General features: G+C 29.2%; 3 protein-coding genes across 4 annotated transcripts; all 3 read right to left on the reverse strand.

Moving 5' to 3' along the window:
- Positions 1–25: 25 nt before the first annotated feature.
- Positions 26–5,200, reverse strand: LOC143896609 (odorant receptor 13a-like). Its single transcript, XM_077404562.1, has 8 exons — positions 4,598–5,200; positions 4,091–4,307; positions 3,612–3,881; positions 2,576–3,044; positions 2,067–2,166; positions 1,770–1,895; positions 1,398–1,553; positions 26–505 (listed from the first exon to the last, which is right to left on the reverse strand). Exons 2-8 carry the CDS (start codon positions 4,209–4,211, stop codon positions 452–454), a joined length of 1,296 nt encoding a protein of 431 aa, XP_077260688.1. The 5' UTR covers positions 4,212–4,307; positions 4,598–5,200; the 3' UTR covers positions 26–451.
- A 143-nt stretch (positions 5,201–5,343) lies between these two features.
- Positions 5,344–9,708, reverse strand: LOC143896446 (odorant receptor 13a-like). Of its 2 annotated transcripts, XM_077404350.1 has the most exons (7): positions 8,575–9,708; positions 8,111–8,380; positions 7,293–7,761; positions 7,056–7,155; positions 6,847–6,972; positions 6,291–6,446; positions 5,344–5,552 (listed from the first exon to the last, which is right to left on the reverse strand). In XM_077404350.1, the coding sequence occupies exons 1-7, from the start codon at positions 8,714–8,716 to the stop codon at positions 5,499–5,501; spliced, it is 1,317 nt and encodes a 438-aa protein (XP_077260476.1). In that variant the 5' UTR covers positions 8,717–9,708; the 3' UTR covers positions 5,344–5,498. The 2 variants fall into 2 exon arrangements, with proteins under 2 accessions (XP_077260476.1, XP_077260482.1); XM_077404356.1 differs by lacking the exon at positions 5,344–5,552 and having other exon boundaries at positions 6,309–6,506.
- On the reverse strand, positions 9,626–19,231 carry LOC143896080 (uncharacterized). The gene is made up of 15 exons (XM_077403632.1): positions 17,949–19,231; positions 17,438–17,707; positions 16,456–16,927; positions 16,090–16,189; positions 15,325–15,444; positions 14,850–15,005; positions 14,659–14,704; positions 13,847–13,855; positions 13,555–13,623; positions 13,158–13,424; positions 12,130–12,598; positions 11,565–11,661; positions 11,356–11,481; positions 10,314–10,469; positions 9,626–9,766 (listed from the first exon to the last, which is right to left on the reverse strand). The coding sequence occupies exons 1-15, from the start codon at positions 17,977–17,979 to the stop codon at positions 9,713–9,715; spliced, it is 2,442 nt and encodes an 813-aa protein (XP_077259758.1). The 5' UTR covers positions 17,980–19,231; the 3' UTR covers positions 9,626–9,712.
- Between the last annotated feature and the right edge of the window lie 238 nt (positions 19,232–19,469).

Below are 19,469 nucleotides of genomic sequence, written 5' to 3' on the forward strand. Positions count from 1 at the left end.
CCTAATAAATATTGAAAACTGTCACCTATCAAGATACATATAATTTCCAATAAATGATAAACATCGATGTAAATAACACGAACCTTTAATTTTATTAGCTATAATTACACATAATTATTTTAGTTTTTGTCGGGAATAGTATATTGTGCTCCAAGGGACGAAAGTAGCGTTTTTTAGACGAGTGTGAAGTTTGCCGCCCGAGCCGAAGGTGAAGGCGGCAAATCACACGAGTCTGAAAAAGCTTTCGACCCGAGGTGCACACAATATTTTTCACAATACCTTTAAGGAAAGTTCGACTTCTATGCCTAGAGAGAGGCGAGAGTGGCCAATTTCGCCCCTCTCTACAGGCATGGAATGTCGAACTTTCCGTGGAGGTGTTGTGAAAATATGTTATTGGATATACACATTCGTCTTTTCTATAGAACTGAATAAAAGTATGTTAACGTGATTTTCAACTTCCCTTTGCCAGCAAAAACGATATATATCCAGCCGACGTTTTTAAAAGCTGAAAGAAAGTATATATTATATATATTATTTGGATATATAATATATATGAAAGAAAAAAATATCTGCAAAAATAACCTTAGTTACACTTTTATACTATGTTATAATAATAATTATAACAATTTTTTACATTTAAGTTTGCTTAGTAATCGACTACTTTTGATCAAGAGCATTAACATGTTATTTATTTGTCGCCCACGTGGATTACCCATAACCTATGTGGCTTGGTTATTATACTTGTAATATAAAATGTTTTTTATGACTAAAAAATTGTTATTGTTATAATGATGAAGGCCCAATGTGGCTAAATGCAATTCAGAGCACAACAAGAATACTTTTTAAATTATTTATTTAATAAAATTAATATATTTTATATATACAAACGTTTATTAATAATTATTTAATCAATAAATATTTTATAACTAAAGAGTGATACATAATGCTGTTTTACGTTAAAACAGGATATACGTAAACATAATTGGGATAGTGCTTAGAAAATATTAAAACTTTTGTATAGTCAAATTTTTTGTAACTTATACCTATTGTGCCCAGCTTGTTAACATTTCTATATTAATCGATAATTTTTAAATAAAGTAAAAAATAAAAGATTATAGTGATTCGATATCTCAAATCGATGATCGCAAGATGTGATATTATAGGCTACAATACCAATATTGCACCATAAATCATAATTAAGCACTCACATATATGGTATCACAAAATATTTAATGATTATGTTTTTTTTTCTTTATAGCCAAAACGTTAAACAGCCTGAACGAAAAATACAACGTGGGCCACCCACGGCGGCATGGAACGTGTTAAATAGGGAAATAAGTAAAATTGCATTTGGTAAGAAAAAATAAAAAGTTAAAGTAGAAATTATCATATCTTACGCTGCAAAATGTAGCCATTGTTAAAGGAAAAATTTTTCCTGTAGAGATGCAAAACGGTTTGTTGGCACGTGCCATTAATAAAATAAGATTCCTCGCTTTTCTTAATTCCAATTTATACCACTCAAGATCACATATTGCACGATATACAGCTTCACGCTTAACAAATGCGTACATGTAACGTATAATAATAAAAATACACATATTATTTTAATATAAGTTGCGACGAATATTAATCTACGTATATTGAAACACCTATATACGTTAATACAGATTATGTGTATAATTTTATTTTAATTTATTTCTTATATTACGTACACCCCCCTCTATATTACGTACTTTTTACTAATGTAATTGTATAAATGTATAACTTACTTGTCCTGTTACAAGTTCTCCTGCACCGCAATAGAGAAACGTATATGTAAATAACATAAGAACACCTAATGCCAAGTAACATGCTTGTAGGCCACTTGCGTTATTTATCTCTCGATTAGTAATTATCTAAATAATATATCTCGCTAATTAGTAAAACACACAATGTGATATAAGTTAAACATATAATAGTTTATAGACTCACACAAGTTATATTGCACAAATATACTTTTCAAACATAAAGAAACGCGTAAGAATTAAAATATTTTCAGTACATTATTTCGTTTCACTGGAACTCACAGTAAGAAATAAAAATCCGAATAAGCAAAATACACTGCAAAAATAAAGTACCAATCCAAACATTATTAACGAGAATGTGTTTTCAATGTTATCGGCAAACCTAGAAGCAGAACTGATAATTAAATAGAAATGTCATTTTAAAGCTAATAAAATTCTACATTTAACCAGATTTGTACATTTAAAAATTAATTGTAAATAACTAATATTATTTACTAACTTTTTATTCATCCGACGTTTCTTAATTAAAAAAATAATATTAACAGTTTTTATAGGCTATTATTAATTTATTATAGTTTATTAAAAATTAAAATAACAATTTTAGCCGAATAAATTTTGACAAAAGATGCTAGTATTATATAATTTAATATTACAAATTAATATTTATAACATTACAGACATGAAAATTTTAACGTTTAAAGAAATTGCAGTATTGTAAAAGTGCAAGAACTAATTTTGTCAGAAGTTTTGTTGATTATTTGGCATGCTATTGTCATAGCCAAAATCCACACCTGATGAGTCGTAAATGACACATTATGCTGTTATTCAGAGCTTGGTTGAAATTTTTGCAGAAAACCAAATTGACTAGACGGTGTCTGAAATTCTCTAATTGGCCACAGATGTGAAAAATTACGAGCCCAAGAAGAGCATCTGCTGCCGCGTAAATAATAGCTGCTAGAAAAAGTGTTATGGCTTGAACAAGAAATGTCAATTCAAATTGCGGGCTTTTATCAGTGTCGTAGAAGTAATACGTCTGCAGCGGTAGCGGTTTGTTTCGATCGGTGAGATTTGTTACGTGTCTCATTTTTATGCCAAAACAAGGAAAAATGATTTGCATGATAAATGCTGATGTCATTAAAATATATCCGTAAATTATGAGTAATCGAGCAAATCGTGCATTTTTTAGCATCACATCCCTCTCTTTGCTTAACTTTAATGCTATCCAATCCTCCGCCATCGCGTTTACAATAGATAGGAGAACTTGGAAATAAAAAAACAATAATATTGATAATGTGCAAACATATCAAATTATCTACAACTATAATTATAATTATTTCTCAACTCCCAAGCCATCAAACACAGATATTACATAAACATCACACGAACATGGATCGACTCTTGGTTCTAGAGAGGCTCGAGAGTTAACAATTAATTAAGTACAACTAAACTATCAAAAAGAGAGATAGAGAAGGAAAGTAATATGAACACTTGATAATTTAATTTTGATATGCACAAGGAGAAAAAAAGGAAGAAAAAGAAAAATTAATCACGTAGATCTTGTTCCTAATATCATAATTTAATACGCATTAGTAGAAGAAAGTGCTCTATTATGAGACAGGATTCTAATATGAAGTATGTTAAGCTAAAAGGCCCTATCTATATAAGCCCCATCTGTTGATTTCATCATGAAAGAACCCCGCCATCTCATATTAGAGTCCTATCTCATAATAGGGCACTTTCCTCTAGTAATAAATATCATATAATAGTTTAGTATAGAAATAAAATATATAAGGTGAGATATTTTACATCAATTAATATAACACATACCTTTACGTTTCCATCGTATAATAACAAATTTGAATGAAACCATTATAAGAGGTAATGTAACTCGTAAATTATCTACCATAAGTACCGTGTCGCCCCAAACTCGTATAAGCGCCCATACAAGTGGTACACCAGAGACGACTATCACAGTAATGAAAATAAAGCATACGCGAATATTAGACCATGCATTTTTCTTAGAAACATCATCGGCTATAGGCCATAAACCGATCAATTCCAAACCCAAACGGTGTAATTCAACTGCCCATGCGAAATCTGACAATTTTTTATACGGAGAGAATAAAAGATTTAAATAAAATAATCTAACAAATTAATAAATTATAGTTATTTAAAAGATTAATTGTAAGAGGTAGCAATAATACGTGATGATAGAAATGGATTTACAATGCAAAATAATAATTTGTTTATTAGATATATAGAACACGCTTATAGTTAATAAAAAATACAGGGTATAGGATTCGTACCTTTATAACCCGAAGACTCCGTGTCCATGTCGAAGACTAACATGAAGATGATCGTCCCGTTCTTCCTCCCTATATAATTTAAAGCGATCATCGTGCATGCTCTCCAATGGAAAGTCTCCATACAAAGTACAAAAACTCGGCAGCCTCGTCAGGCGCATTAAATATTAAAAATGCTATCCCCAGTTGATTATAGCTGTTGGTAGTGCAAAAAAGAACTCTACAAGCATATAATAGATCACAAAAATTGTTTACGCGCGCGCGCGTCTGGTCTCATAAGAGAAGAGATAAAAATATTGCGTCGCAGTATATTAAAAGTTTGGCGAATGTTCGTTCACAAAGTTTTTTCGTATTTTGTTTCATTATATATGCGTTTACTTCAAAATGAAAAACAGCGTAATCGCATTTTCAATGGGATTCTATATATCGAATAAGAATCCATAAGAACTCCGAAACGTTGTGATAAAGAAATAAGATAACACACGACATTGCATATGGCATTATACATACCTTTTGAACGTTTTTTGAAAAGTCAGATGCGTCCGTCATAACACACATGAATGAACGCGTTATTATATCTATCAAGTGGATATTTCAGAATTATTTATTGTTTATACATATCTTTTAGTGGAACGTCGGTTATGAACAGCTATAACAGTATAAAACTCCGACTTTATAATGTACTGCAATGTTACAACTCTATGACGTGCATGGTTTTCAAAAGTGCGATTATACATTCTTGCTACGAAATAATTAAACATCTTCGCGTGTATCCGTGTCTCGAAGATAAGACAGCCGGTCCACTTCGAATCTTTTCGCAAAAGTAGAAGTGGTAAAACTCTCACAGTTGTACAAAAGTTTAATCTCTATTGAACTAATTCTGTGACGAACAGTGATATATCGCCATGTCACAAAATATTTAATAATATAATTTCCAAGCGATAGCAAACACATAAAACGAAAAGTTTATTTCTATCGTAACAATTAATTGTCTAGAACTTGTAATTATATAATTGGCAAACGTATTCATTTTTTTCGTAAATAATAAATATTAATGTATTATCGCGTTCTTCAGCCTAAGTATTAAAAGTGCGCCGCTATATTATCCTCAGTTGATTATCTGTTAATATAATAAGAAAATACTTTACAAGTGTATAGTAAGTCATGAAAACGTTTATGTCTGATATAATAAGACAAGAAATGGAAAATATTGCATCGTAATATATCTTAAGTTTGCCTAATATTTGCCTAAAAAGTTTTTTTGTATTGCTTTATTGCGTATGCGTTTACTTTGATATAAAAAATTACGTAATTGTATTTTTAATAGGGTTCTATATACTCGTAATTATTTAACTGCAAACACATCCACTACTTTCGTAAATAAATATTAAATCATATATCATCGCGATCTTCAACCATGTTTTGTCAGTAAGAAAGAAATATAGCCACACGATGTTTTTAATATCTATAAAAAACAATTATCTTTATTTAGAGAAATTACTTAGAGAAAGTTAAGGAAAATTTTTATATTTAACCCTTAAATGCCACGCGGGGTCCAGCGGACCCCAGACCCTTTACAATTATATATTTTCAAATGTTCCCCCCAAAAATGGAGCTCATGCTCCCTCTGATGATAGTTGAGTGCGTGACCTACCCGTTTGTACACTTAGCAGTACTCAGTTTACTTAATTTTAATATACTATGTTAAAATTGAAATTCTAACAATATAAGCATTTTATTCTCTTTTCTAAGCTTTGAACAACATTGAAAATAATTTTCATAACTAAATATCAAAAAATCAATGAGTAAGAAGACATTTTTCATGCTGCAATGGGGTCTTTTAGACCCCTCATGTCATTTACGAGATTCTTGAGAGATGTGGCATTTAAGGGTTAAAGATATCAAAAGATGTTGGCTAAAATGCCTTAAAAAATATTTCGTCAATTACTTTGACTTTCATGTATATATATATATATATATATATATATATATATATATGTATAATAGAGATCAGAATATTGATGTTTATCGTTTATATTTGAAATTCAATTAATAAATAAAATTGTCATTAAAAAGTTACACAATTATATGTATTTTGTATACATAATTATACGTGTAATAAACACAAATAAGTTGCATTATATAAGTTAATTTTTTCTGCAAAAATTTAAAATTAAAATATGAAAATTCTAAATAATCTTACGCTGCAAAAAGTAGCCATTGTTAATGGAATAATCTTTCCTGCAGAGATGGGAAAAGGATGGTTGGCTCGTATCATCAATAAGATAAGATTTCTCGCCTTTCTAGATTCCAATTTGTACCATTCAAGATTGCACATACCACGATGTACTGCGTTGCACTTGATAAATACATGTGTCAGAACATATTAATGTCTATGTCATTTCAAAGTAGGTGACTTCTATTAAGAAACATTAATAAGGATTTGTAGAATTTAATTAATTTTTATTTTGATTAGAAAAGAATTTAGGACAGCAAGTTCATGTAATTGCAACAAATTCACATTTTAATTAATGTTGTTACGGAAATTATTTTTTATTAAACGTATATAAAACAAATGTTCAGTATTTTTCTTATAATAATATGATATCAAATTTGATAACAAATGGCAACATAACTATAACAAGTAAAATGGTTTCAGTCATTTCTAAAAATATTCTAATATATGGACATTATTTTTCCATCATGACTAAAACATTAAATTTATAATACATATTTAGAAATTTTAGTATGTAACTTACTTGTTCCATTACCAGTTCTCCTGCACCACAATAGAAAAAAGTATTCATCAATAGAATAATAATAAAAAGTATTGAGTGAAATATTTGTACAATAATAGCTTCATTAATTTTTCTCTCATTAAGTATCTGGAATGTATAAATTATAAGAAAATGAAGAAGCGTACACATATGTATTAAAATATTTTCTCACATTTTTTTGTTTTACTTACAATAGTAAACAGAAAGCCGCTTAAACAAAATACAATAGCAAAATGAAATATCATTATTAACATCATTAAACAGTATGTATTTTCGATATAGTTGGCAAATCTGCAGAAAAAATGTTTAAAAAGTTGATGTATTGACAAATTTTTAAAATTTAGATTTTTTATGTTGTAATAAATGTTTCAATAACATTGCTAAAGTTATTTTGTGCAAAATTTCATTATTATGATAAAAATTCTTACTTGATAAGGCGTAAATGGAATACTACGATGTCATTTAAACTTTTGTTGAAATTTTTGCATGAGACCAAACCAATGAGTCGATACCTAAAATTCTCTAGCTGGCCGCAAATATGAAGAATAATTAGTAATAAAAATATATCTACAGCCATATAAGTGGTACTCGCTAACAACATTGTTAAAACATGAAAAAAAAATGTCAACTCAAACTGCGGGCTCTTATCTGTATCGTAAAAATGATACGTCTCCAGTGGTAAGGGTTTGCTTTGCTTCGTAAAATTCCCTATGTGCAATACTTGAATGCCAAAACAAGTAGGCACAGTTATTATGAGAAGCGAGAATAGGATAAAAGCATATCCAATGATCATGATTAATCGAGCAGTTCGTGCTCGCCTTATCATCACAGCTCTCTCTGCATCCGATTTGAATGCCATCCAATCTTCCGCCATCATATTTACGATCGATAAAAGAACTTGAAAATATACATAAAGCTATATGTTAATATGTCAAAATATTAAACTGCTTATATAAGCATTATTATAAAGATATTATATGAGTAGATATTATGTGAAGTATTTATGAGTGTGTTATTTGTAAACTCCCTAACTAAAAAAACTACATATTTTTAAAATATTGATATATATTGTTATATATTTCGATGCATATTGCTTTACAGAAATAACTGACAAATAATTCTTGATTTGTGACATTATTACTATTCGAAATATATGTTTGTGATAATAAATTAATTATAACATAACGCTTCACGGAGTAATGAAATGAAATAAAATGTTGAAAATTTTAAATAATTCTAGACATACCTGTTCGTTTCCATCGCATAATGACATATTTTACTGATGCTATCAGCAGAGGTAACATAAGACGTAAATTGTCGATTACAAGTACCATATCGCCCCAAACTTTTATAATCGTACATATCGTCGGAACATTACAAACAAATATTAATAAAATTAAAATAATGCTTGCATGAAGTTCTGACCATAAACTTCTTACAGAAACCATAACATCTTTAGGCCACAAGCCCAACATTTCCAAACTTAAGCGATGTATTTCAACTGCCCACATGAAATCTAACAAAATTTTATATAAAATAAAGGATTTGCGTAAAATAATTACAAATTAATATGTAGATTTAAAAAATTAATCGGAACAAATAGTAATAAAAATACGATGCAAAGGATAAATCCATAACGCAAAATTATACTAACTTAAGACATGTAGAATACGAATAATAAGTAATGAAAATTTCATACACAATTAGTACCTCTATAACCGGAAGATTCCTTAATGTCCATGAAAACTAATGTGAAAAAGACTGTCACGTTCCTCCCATTATGTAGCGTGAAATAAACGCGCATGCTCTCCATAGAAGAGCTAAAACCCAGCAGTTTCGTCAAACGCTGCATTAAATATTAAAAATGCTATCCCCAGTTTTGATTATGACCGTTCATATCGTCAAGAAACTTTACAGACGTGCAACATTTCATAAAAACGTTTATTTCTGATCTAACAAAACGAGAGGTAGAAAATATTGCATCGCGGTACATCAGAAGTTTGTCGAACTTATCTGAATAGTTCTTTCGTACGTTGCTTCATTATACATGCGCTTTCTCCGAAATGAGAAATAACGTTATTTCACTCTTAATAAAGTTCTATACGTCGAACCCATAAGAATACAGAAATATTCTAGTCAAAAAGAAATAATTACAATTACAAGGTGTACGGACTTTTCGAATATTTCTTCTCAAGATACATCTAGCGTAACATGAAGGAATGTAATATTATATGTCTAGTAAGCAGACCAAAATAAGTATTTTACGATTATTTATTGTTCATACAATTCCTTTAACAAAATTACGGTATGTTAAAAAATATAAAACTTCAACTTTCTAAGAGAGATATGGTGGCTTTTCGACAATATTATACCAATGTGTTCGAATGTTCTTTGAAAATAAGCCACTTGAAACTCTTCTTGATATTGGAACAGATGAAATAAATCCTATCGTCGTAGTAAGGTAGACATATATATATATATATCATCTAATCATATTAATTTAATAAAGTAACACACTAACATTGATAATCTTATTAATATAATATAATAATATTATTGAGTGTGTCATGTAGTAAAGGCAATTTATAACTATAGACTTGTCTTTTGTTTGAACGTAATATGTTATACAAACGAGTCTCCATTAAAGTATTCTAGTGACGGACAATGAAAATATTGTCATGTTACAGAAACGCAATATAGTTTATGATAAACAATGAATGTTAATCTACAAAACTAAAATTTTATTTTTACTGGTTCTAACAATTGCTGTATACGATTGTCATTTGTAATTATTTAACTAGAAATGTATCCATTTCTTTCATGTAATAAAATTTTGTAATATTTATCTTCAACCATGTTTTGTCATTAAAAATGATATATAGCCACACGATGTTTTTAATACCTAAAAAAATTATATCTTTATTAATGAAAATAATTATATCTTTATTTAGAGACATTACGAAAACAAAAAGAAAATTTTTACAAAAATAATGTGGACTAAAGTGCCTTAAGGAAAACGTTGTTAACCTTTATTACATCTGTCGTAAAGATTAAGATACTGACTGACCATAATTCTTTAATTTGTAGATATTTATATAAACACTTTCGAACAATTTTAATTAAAAATCATATCATATTATAACTTGCATTATAATATGATTACTTTAGTGGAGAAGTCATTAATGGCTTTGATGTTATTAACGATCTTTCCACTAAAGTAAACACATGTCGTTTATATTTGCAATTCAATTATTAAATAACATTTTCCTTAAAATAATTATACTTGTTCGCGCGCAATTACATACGCACGCATGCATGATGTACGCATATTACGACATTACATACGCGGGGGAAAAATAAATAAAATAAATTTTATTCACTTAAAAAAGAGAAAAAGAGAAAGAGGGAGGGAGAAGAAATTAATACATAAAGATGCGAAATAAACTTACACTGCAAAACGTAGCCAGTGTTAATGGAATAATTTTTCCTGCAGTGATACGAAAAGGATAGTGAGTTCGTATCATTAACAAAATAAGATTTCTCGCCTTTTTTGATTCCAATTTATACCATTCAAGATCACACAGAGCGCGATGTACTGCATTACTCTTAACAAATACATAGAAGTACATTAATGTCATGTCATTTAAACGAGGATCATAACGAGGATTCAAAAATATATCTAAGAGTTAAATCAAACTTTACTGACTTATATGTTTGATCAGAAGAAAAATTAAAAACAAGAAACTCATTTAACTTAATACTGTACATTTGTATTTTAATTAATGTTAATAGAGGGACGATCTTTTATTAAACGTATATGTACATAAAAAATAATTTTTAATAGTTTTTCTTACCCGACAATAGCCAACTTATGTAACACAATATGACGAGGAATGATTTTTTATTATATATTATAGTAATGTTAAAAATATACTGATGTATTAAAATTATATAGCTACAAATTATATAACATATTAAGCGTATATTACGTTTGTACATACAAGGTGTCTAATAGACGTAATACTTTTCGTGAGCAGATAAAGCGGATTAAACTGAACAGAAAACTTCAATATTATATTGCGTCTTTTACTAAATTAATAAGAATTTAATTAAAATTTGCGAATCGAGCGAATAAACATTCGCTCGACAAAGAATAAAGCCTCTTGCAGAATGCCAGGCAACAGGCAATAGGAACAGGAAATAGCCAAAAAATCGTTAATTACAACTAAAAAATTCGAATGCTATGATTGGTTGGCAACAGGCAATATATAGGCACAGAATTTCCAACGTGACGGAAACTCTGTGTCTATTGCCTGTGTCACTGTTTATTCTGCATTTATACATATTATTTCTGATTTTTATTCCCTGTTCCTATTGCCTACTGCCTAGCATTGTGCAAGGGGCTTTACATTGTACGCTGTTTACGGTTATTGTTTACAATTACGCGCGCTTGCGCCCACAACAAACATATATACATATTATATAACTTACTTGCTCCGTTATAAGCTCTCCTGCGCCATAATAAAGAAATGTATTCATCAATAAGGAAATAAGAAAAATTATTGTAAAGTATATTTCTGTAACAGCAACTTTATCTGTATTTTTGTTAATAAGCAACTGAAATGCATATCTTATAAAAGTATAAAGAAACGTATAAATGTATTAAAATATTTTTTCGTATTTAGAATTCTGTAACTTACAGTAAATAGAAAGCCGTTTAGGCAAAATGTAATAGCAAAGCAAAGTACCGTTATTAACATTATTAAGGAGTACATATTTTCAATATTTTCAGCAAATCTATGGAAATAAGGACATTTGAAAGGGTTGTTATGTGTTAAAACTAAAGAAACAACATACATATAAAAATATACAGGATATACATTTAAACACGGGAAAACTTTCGTTATAGTTCTAGATAAAAATTTAAATAGATATTTCTGACATCAAAATCAGAAAGAGAGTTTCGATATATGGTTGAATATGGTTTATAAAATATGTCCTTTAAAAAAAAACTAATTTTAATAGAAATATTTGTTTTTTATATTGATATTAGAAATATTCACGAAACTCTCTCCCATATTTCAGATACAATCTTTATGTATAAAGTTTAAACATAAAACGTCACCGATTCAGTATCATTCATATGATATGATAAATAAAATAATATAACGCCTAAAATTTGAAATCTTTATATAAAAAAATTTTTTAATGGTATTTCTAATGCTGTTTTGTTAAACTTTTTATTGTTACAATAAAAATCTATACCTGATGAGTCGTACGTGGGTTGCTATGATGTTATTCAGAACTTTGTTGAAATTTTTGCACAAAACTAAGCTAACTAATCGGCATCTGAAGATTTCTAATTGGCCACAAATGTGAAAAATTATTAGCACCAAAAAAATATCTACAGATATGTAAACAATAGATGCTAAAAAACTTGATATAATTTGAATTAAAAATGTCAATTCATATTGCGGACTCTTATCTGTATCATAGAAGTGATACGTCTCGAACGGTAACAATTTGCTCCGATTCATAAAATTTGTTGTATATAATATTTGAATGCCAAAATAAGGCGGAATGGATACGATGAGAAATCCTATTGCAACCAAAATGTATCCAGTTAACATGATTAATCGAGCACTTTGTGCTTGTCTGATCATCACAGTTCTCTCTGTAAAGTGCTTGAATTTCATCCAGTCTTCCGCTATCATATTTACAATCGCGAAGAGAACTTAAAAATATATAAATAAATACAAATAAAACATAAATATTAAAATGTTGTAATATTGAACAATTTACAAGTATATGTTGTTAGTTTTGAGCATTCAAACTCAAAAGGAGATAACATACATTCTATAATAGGACGCATAGTTTTGCAATACGGAACAAACTCCAAACCTTACTATTTCGCTAAAGGTAAATTTCACGATACATTAGAAATAAAATTCGGTGTCAATGTTATCTCAAGTACAATGACTGACCCATGATTTTCCTCACAATTCTATGCGTTATATGAAGTTTTATAAAATTTCTTGTCCTGTTTAGGAGTACTTTGCAATGCAGAACTAAAAATCACAAAAACTGCGTTTGATTCCTTATTGCATAACTGCATCCACATTATTTCGACATACTGCTATTATACAAGTGTAAATCACATACATATATATAATATCTGGTTTTTGATATTAAAATCAGCAATAAGTCACGATAAATCATATTCGTGATGCTGATTTTAATGAAGTAACGATATCTAATGCTATGGATTTGGTTTTAAATAATTATACACATACCTGTTCTTTTCCATCGCACAATAACATATTTTACAAATATTGCCGTCATTGGTAATGCGATATGCAAACTGTCTATTACGAGTACCATATTACCCCAAACATGCATAAACGTACATATCGTCGGAAGAAAAATAATTATTAATAAACTTAAGATAATACCGACTCGTATTTCTGGCCTCTGGTATTTCTTAGTAAATTTTTCGGTTTTTGGCCACAAACCGACTACTTCGAAGCTTAAACGATGAAGTTCAACTGCCCATATAAAATCTATAAATTATATAAGATATTTTTATACAAGACAAGATTCTTTTATATAAAAAACTTAATTGATCTAATTAATCATTAGACATGAAAAGCACACGTAATTAACTAAATATATGTTATATGCAATTAATACCTTGGTAACCTGAAGATTCCGAAATGTCCATGTCATTAACTGACACAAGAATAAGAGTACTGCTTCGTTCTTAAATTTCAAGTGACCCTAAGGTAGAAGGTGATCGTCACGCATGCTTGTGAAGTAACTGCGAAAACTTAGCTGTTTTGCGAGAGATACATTAAATATTAAAAGTGGCATCCCTAGTTTGAGAACAGTTCTCCGTTTCACAAAAACTTCTCGAGCATGGTAACAAGTAGAAAATAAGAACGCTAAACAGGGACATATGTTTGTTTCCCAGTGTTTTACAGACTCGTGGAACCTATTGTACACGTTTTTTTCATCTTATAATGCTTTATAACATATGCATGCATTTTCGTATCGAAGGATAATGCATTTTTAATGAATCTGTGGAGAGAAAACGAAAGAAATAAAGAACGTTGTGTAACGGGAAAGCGTTTTATGCGATAAAAAGTGTGTAAGATGTCATATGAATTGACATCATACATATAAGCTAAAAACATAAACTTCGAAAAATTTTTAAAATATGATAAAAGTATATTTTTTGTAAATAATATATTTTTTATGTACAACAGCTTGTCATATATATGAAAATATTGCAGTTTTGTCATATATATGAAAAATTGCAGTTTTTTCTCAATATATAAAAGATATAAAATAAAATAATAAATAAAAGTGATGAATAAACACGAAGAAATATTTTAGTGCAAGGGAACATTCTCCAACAAAGAAAATACAAAAAATATAAAAATTGTACAATTTATTGAGTCAATATTGAAAAATAATAATACATTGACTACGGTTACTACTAATTGTAGGTTCAATCACATCGGTAGTGCTGAGCAAAACTCATCGATTATAATAGAAAAATGCAAAATAAAAAACTACATTATAATATATAAAATATTTTATAAATTCGAACATTCCAAATTATTAAAGCTTTAAATTATAATCTTTTATAACGTATCTGAAATGAATATACGTGTACAAATAATGTGCTGCTCAGCATTTTGTCAATGTCTATAATGATATTTGTATTGGTTCTTATCATTATGTTTATTATATATTATTAATGCAATTTTTTCAATGATGCACATTAATCACATCGTGCGAGCAAAACCGATATATAACCGCCTGATGTTTTTAGTAGCTAAAATAAATAAACTGTTTTATAAAAATTGTATTATACAATTTAATATTTTTACAAAAAATTGTTATAAATATTAAATCACAGTTCTTTTTATACAATAACTGACGTTTTAGTAAAACATCTTTATAATTAAGTGTTTGCTTACGCTGCAGAAGGAATTCATCGTTAGAGGAAAGATTTTTCCAACAGTTACGTTAAGTGGCTTGTTTGCGCGAGTCATCAACAGAATTATATTTCTGGCTTGCTTTGGTTTTAATTCGTACCAACGATATTCACATACAGCTTGATAGACACCTTCACACTATAATGCAATATAATTTTATTAAATATTGAAAAAACATCTCGTACAAGCTTATTAATCTTAAAAAATTAATTATATATACAATTTAACACACATTTTCAGAGTTATAATTTTAATTCTTTAATTTGTTTGCAAGTACTTAATTATAAAATTGCAATTTAAAACACAGACAAAACAAACTCGACAATCGTGAAAATTAGAACATTTATTTTTATATAGTAACTGCTTTTCAACTAGGTTATAGTATATGTATCGAATTTTTGCAGCAAGGCAGTATTTATATGAATTTGATAAGACGGATTTAATAATGACAACTTACTTGCGTTATTAGACATTCCCCAACCACACAATACAAACACATATGTGCGAAAATATTCACGAGAACTGTTACAAGGCTTGACAGTCTTAGAAAGGATAAATGACGTCCATCGGTAATAACCTAAATTATTAATTAATATAAGGAAAGTACTAGAAAAATATATAAACTATCAAATAAATAAATAAATATAAATACTGTCAATATAAAAAAAATGTGTTCTTATTTGTGAAATAAATTTAAACGTTAAAAATCTTAAGATAATATTTAAGATATATTAAATTAAATTAAATTAACCCTAGAACATCACATTGCACCGCGTGTTTAGCACATCTACCTATTGGGTGTAGCCATACTAAAGTCTACTAAACGGCAGACGAAGCTGCGCAGCATGGAGAATCGTAGGGAAAGAACAAAAGTTTATTTACCTTATCACTTCGATTCCCTAACTTTCACTAGCTATATTGTAGAAACAGCGGGCATCTTTAAAACAAACACAAGTGTGCTACCCCAGTGTACATATGTGGTGTTCTAGGGTTAAATACATATCTATAAATATTACATTTTGATCTAATATAATCTAGTACATGTATATTGAATATCAAAATGTTCCATAGACGGGTTTGTGAATATTAGCAATTCTCACTTCAGTTTCAACACTTCAAAGAGGAGTTCAAATATACAAATGTCAGATTATTAAATAAAATTAGCAAAACTGATAAATAAAAAATTTGTATTGTGAGACTGCGAAAAAAATCATTAACTTACGGTAACTAAGGAAAATCCGTATACACTAAATAATGTACCGAAGTAGAGAAATAATCCAAGAAGCATCAAAGTAAATGTATTTTCAATGATTCTAACACATCTATAATAACAAAATTTTTAATTAAATATTAAAAATTGTACAAAATGAAAAATTGTATTATAGTATAATTCTATCTATTAATTACGCCTAGGAAATAATAAGTTTAAATTTAGATGTTTCGAAAGTATTATAATTTTTCTATTAGAAATATATATACAGATATATATTTACTAATTGTGCTGTATAACTTTATTAGAAATAATTAGCATTGTTATATAAAATAATAAGTGTTTATCAAAATAGTGAATGCGTATTATGTACGAAACCTGATAAGGCGTACATGATCCATTACAGCGTTCGCTAAGACATGATCAAAATTTGGATTTTTTTCAGAACTCGTCATTAACCGCCCCTTAAGATTCTCCAATTGACCGCAGACATGGAAAACCAACAATCCAAACATACTGTCAATCGCGGTGTAACCCATAGCAGATACCATGAGAGTAACACATTGTGCGGCGAACGTGAGCTCGAAGTACGGACTCGTATCTGTGTCGTAGAAGTAATATGTCTGCAGGGGCAATGGTTTGCCCGGATCGGTCACATTAGTTATGTACCGCACGGTGATCCCGAAGCACGGAAGAATAAACAATAAGATAAACGACCCGAACATTATGACGAATCCGCAGATTATGATCATGCGAGGAATCCGCGCGCATCTTATCATAATTTTCCGTTCTTCGTTGGAGTTCAGTTTCAGCCAATCTTTAGCGATCATATACAAGATCGGCGCAAGAGCTTAAAAAATAGATTGTAACGAGAGAAATAAGTGGAAACGAGAGAGATTCATTATAATAAATATAACAACACAATGGTTTTTCAGCGATATATAAAAATTAATAGTTATAAAATAGACCGAATTTTTAAAAAATTATAAAGCAAATATTATATAAATTCTATAAAGTAATTAAAAAATTATCGTCATCAAATGTCTAGTGCATTGGTCTTAAAGTAATTTAGTAGAAATACTAACACGCACATTAAATCGTACAGTTTAAAATTATTTTTAGAACTTTAAAATACCTAACTTCTTATATGCATAAGCTTCGCAATAAATTCGCACGTTAGGATTTAGGATTTAGGATTATATTTATTTATTTAAATGGTTGTACTTTTTAAGAATTTATAATACTATTTTTAAAAACTTTCAATGTTATTTTACAACAGTATCTTATATATTTCAATATTATTTTTAAGGAACATCCACTTTTTAGTGCCAAATTTATACTACAAGGAAGATTTATTTACCAGCTTTTTTGCGCCACATAATGATGAGTTTCATTGTCATCGACACTAAAGGTAAAGTGAACTGTAAATTGTCCGTCATCGACATCAGATCGCCCCAAACTCTTATTAGAGAATGTATACAAGGAATTACGCAGACACAGGTTACCATAATTATCAATAGAAATACTCGTATGTTAGCTATTAATTTCTCTCGCGCTGTTTCTTCCATTTTCGGCCAAAGACCGATGAATTCCAAGCTATAGCGATTCAATTCTATCGCCCATTCAAAGTCTAATAGTTACAAAAGTGTAAACTCTCGTTAATCAACCGTTTCGGAATTATTTCTATGATTTCAGAAATAATGGAATAGTATATCTTAAATTGAAAAAATACTTCAAAATTAACATCTTTTATCATATGCACGCACAATATACTATTTGGATTACTAATTATATCACTTTTCCTTTTTTAATGTTTCAATTAAAACCATCAAGCAAATGTTTCCTAATGAGAATTAGAAACAATAACGAACCTGCGTATCCTGAATGTCTAATAACGTCCATATCTAAGGTCGACCACGCACTGTTTTCCTCCGTCAAAAAAAATATATTTTTATCCCGCACTAACCATCGCACATACTCCGCGTGACATGACGTATTTATGTACTAAACATGAAGTCTATAGAATAATCGATGTATCATAAATATTGCATTTTTCGATAAGAGTGGCGACGATATTTCACATGATCAACACGCTACAATATATCTCCCGATGTTCGGTAAAAGAAAGTTGCTCCGTGAAGACATTGACTTCAAAGTTTTGCATGCCTGACGAAACGAAGATAACTGAGAAAAAAAAAAGAAAATAATATCGCTTTCGTGAATTGACATGCATTGATGCATTATTGATATATCCTGAGAGAAACTTCGCCTTTCATCGCAGCGCGGCAGCGTAACAATTCTTGAGGAGAGTTAGTCGCAACTGAGCAATATACGCAAAAATATATCTTTCTCTCTCTGCTGAGAAACAATATATTTTAAGTCTACTGAAAATAAAACTTTCATAATTTTTTAAAACGTCGAGAACTAAAATTAAGTTTTACGTTTCTAGATCTAACTGAAGGTAAAAAATTATTCATAAAGAATGTAAGTTATGTAACCCTCTTGCTCTTACAAAATACTTACACGGAACAATTTTTTTTAATTTTTATCTGCTATTGAAAAATAATTCTGTTTTACTTGTAATTCAATTATTTTATTTGTTATACCCTACGATACGCAATCCTACGCGTTTTAAATAAAATGTTTCAGTAAAAATGACATTGTGGTCATGCTACTTGAAATCGGGAGCCATTTTAATTAGCACGTGCTTAACTAACCAAAAATTAAAAAATTGTCCCAGTTCAACCGCACTACAATAGAGAAAAGTATCGAACAATAAGAAAATAATAATTATTGTTGCGAAAATTACTTGTGCGATAGCTCCATATCTATTTTTCTGTCTGTAAGTATTTGTAGTATATAACATAAAAACTGATTGTGAGATAATGTATTCACCAAGAAATTAAGATAAATAACACCTGATATAGCCGATTTGGGAGAATATAATGCCCATTCAAACATTTAACGAAAAACAGTATTGCTTGGTGGTTTGTTTGAATAAATGCGTGAAGCTCCTCTCTCTCTCTCTCTCTCTCTCTCTCTCTCTCTCTCTCTCTCTCTCTCTCTCTCTCTCTCTCTCTCTCTCTCTCTCTCTCAACAATAAGTCAGTCATGGTAGTAATAATTTGTCTTAAAAATTGTATTTATATATTTTTTAATATTTTTACGAAAAAATGTTATAAATATTAAAAATCGCAGTTTTTTTATACAATAACTATCGTTTTAGTAAAAAACATCTTCTAAGAATCTTTTACTAATTGTAAGAAGAATAAGAGTTTCAAGAATACACACACACACACACACACACACATTTTCGTTTTTATAAAATATTATAATATTTTAGCAATAAGAAAAACTTTTATAATGCATACTTTACATATTACTTTCTTCGTT

Source organism: Temnothorax americanus, unplaced genomic scaffold (genome assembly GCF_048541705.1).
Source record: "Temnothorax americanus isolate GAGA-0224 unplaced genomic scaffold, ASM4854170v1 Scaffold1, whole genome shotgun sequence".
In the NCBI taxonomy this organism is placed as follows: Eukaryota; Metazoa; Arthropoda; class Insecta; order Hymenoptera; family Formicidae; genus Temnothorax; species Temnothorax americanus.

Excerpts from the sequence above, each read along its gene's own strand:
- LOC143896609 (XM_077404562.1), bottom strand. The coding sequence starts at position 4,211 with ATGGAGACTTTCCATTGGAGAGCATGCACGATGATCGCTTTAAATTAT. Across the intron at positions 1,896-2,066 it reads TCGGATTTTTATTTCTTACT|ATAATTACTAATCGAGAGAT; the intron begins GTGAGTTCCAGT and ends TATATTATTTAG. Across the intron at positions 506-1,397 it reads CAATGGCTACATTTTGCAGC|CTTTTAAAAACGTCGGCTGG; the intron begins GTAAGATATGAT and ends ACTTTCTTTCAG.
- LOC143896446 (XM_077404350.1), bottom strand. The coding sequence starts at position 8,716 with ATGCAGCGTTTGACGAAACTGCTGGGTTTTAGCTCTTCTATGGAGAGC. Across the intron at positions 8,381-8,574 it reads GGAATCTTCCGGTTATAGAG|ATTTCATGTGGGCAGTTGAA; the intron begins GTACTAATTGTG and ends AAATTTTGTTAG. Across the intron at positions 6,447-6,846 it reads GAGAACTGGTAATGGAACAA|TGCAACGCAGTACATCGTGG; the intron begins GTAAGTTACATA and ends GTATTTATCAAG.
- LOC143896080 (XM_077403632.1), bottom strand. The coding sequence starts at position 17,979 with ATGGACGTTATTAGACATTCAGGATACGCAG. Across the intron at positions 16,928-17,437 it reads TATGTGGCGCAAAAAAGCTG|CTCTTGCGCCGATCTTGTAT; the intron begins GTAAATAAATCT and ends CTATTTTTTAAG. Across the intron at positions 12,599-13,157 it reads TGTGCGATGGAAAAGAACAG|TTCTCTTCGCGATTGTAAAT; the intron begins GTATGTGTATAA and ends TATATTTTTAAG.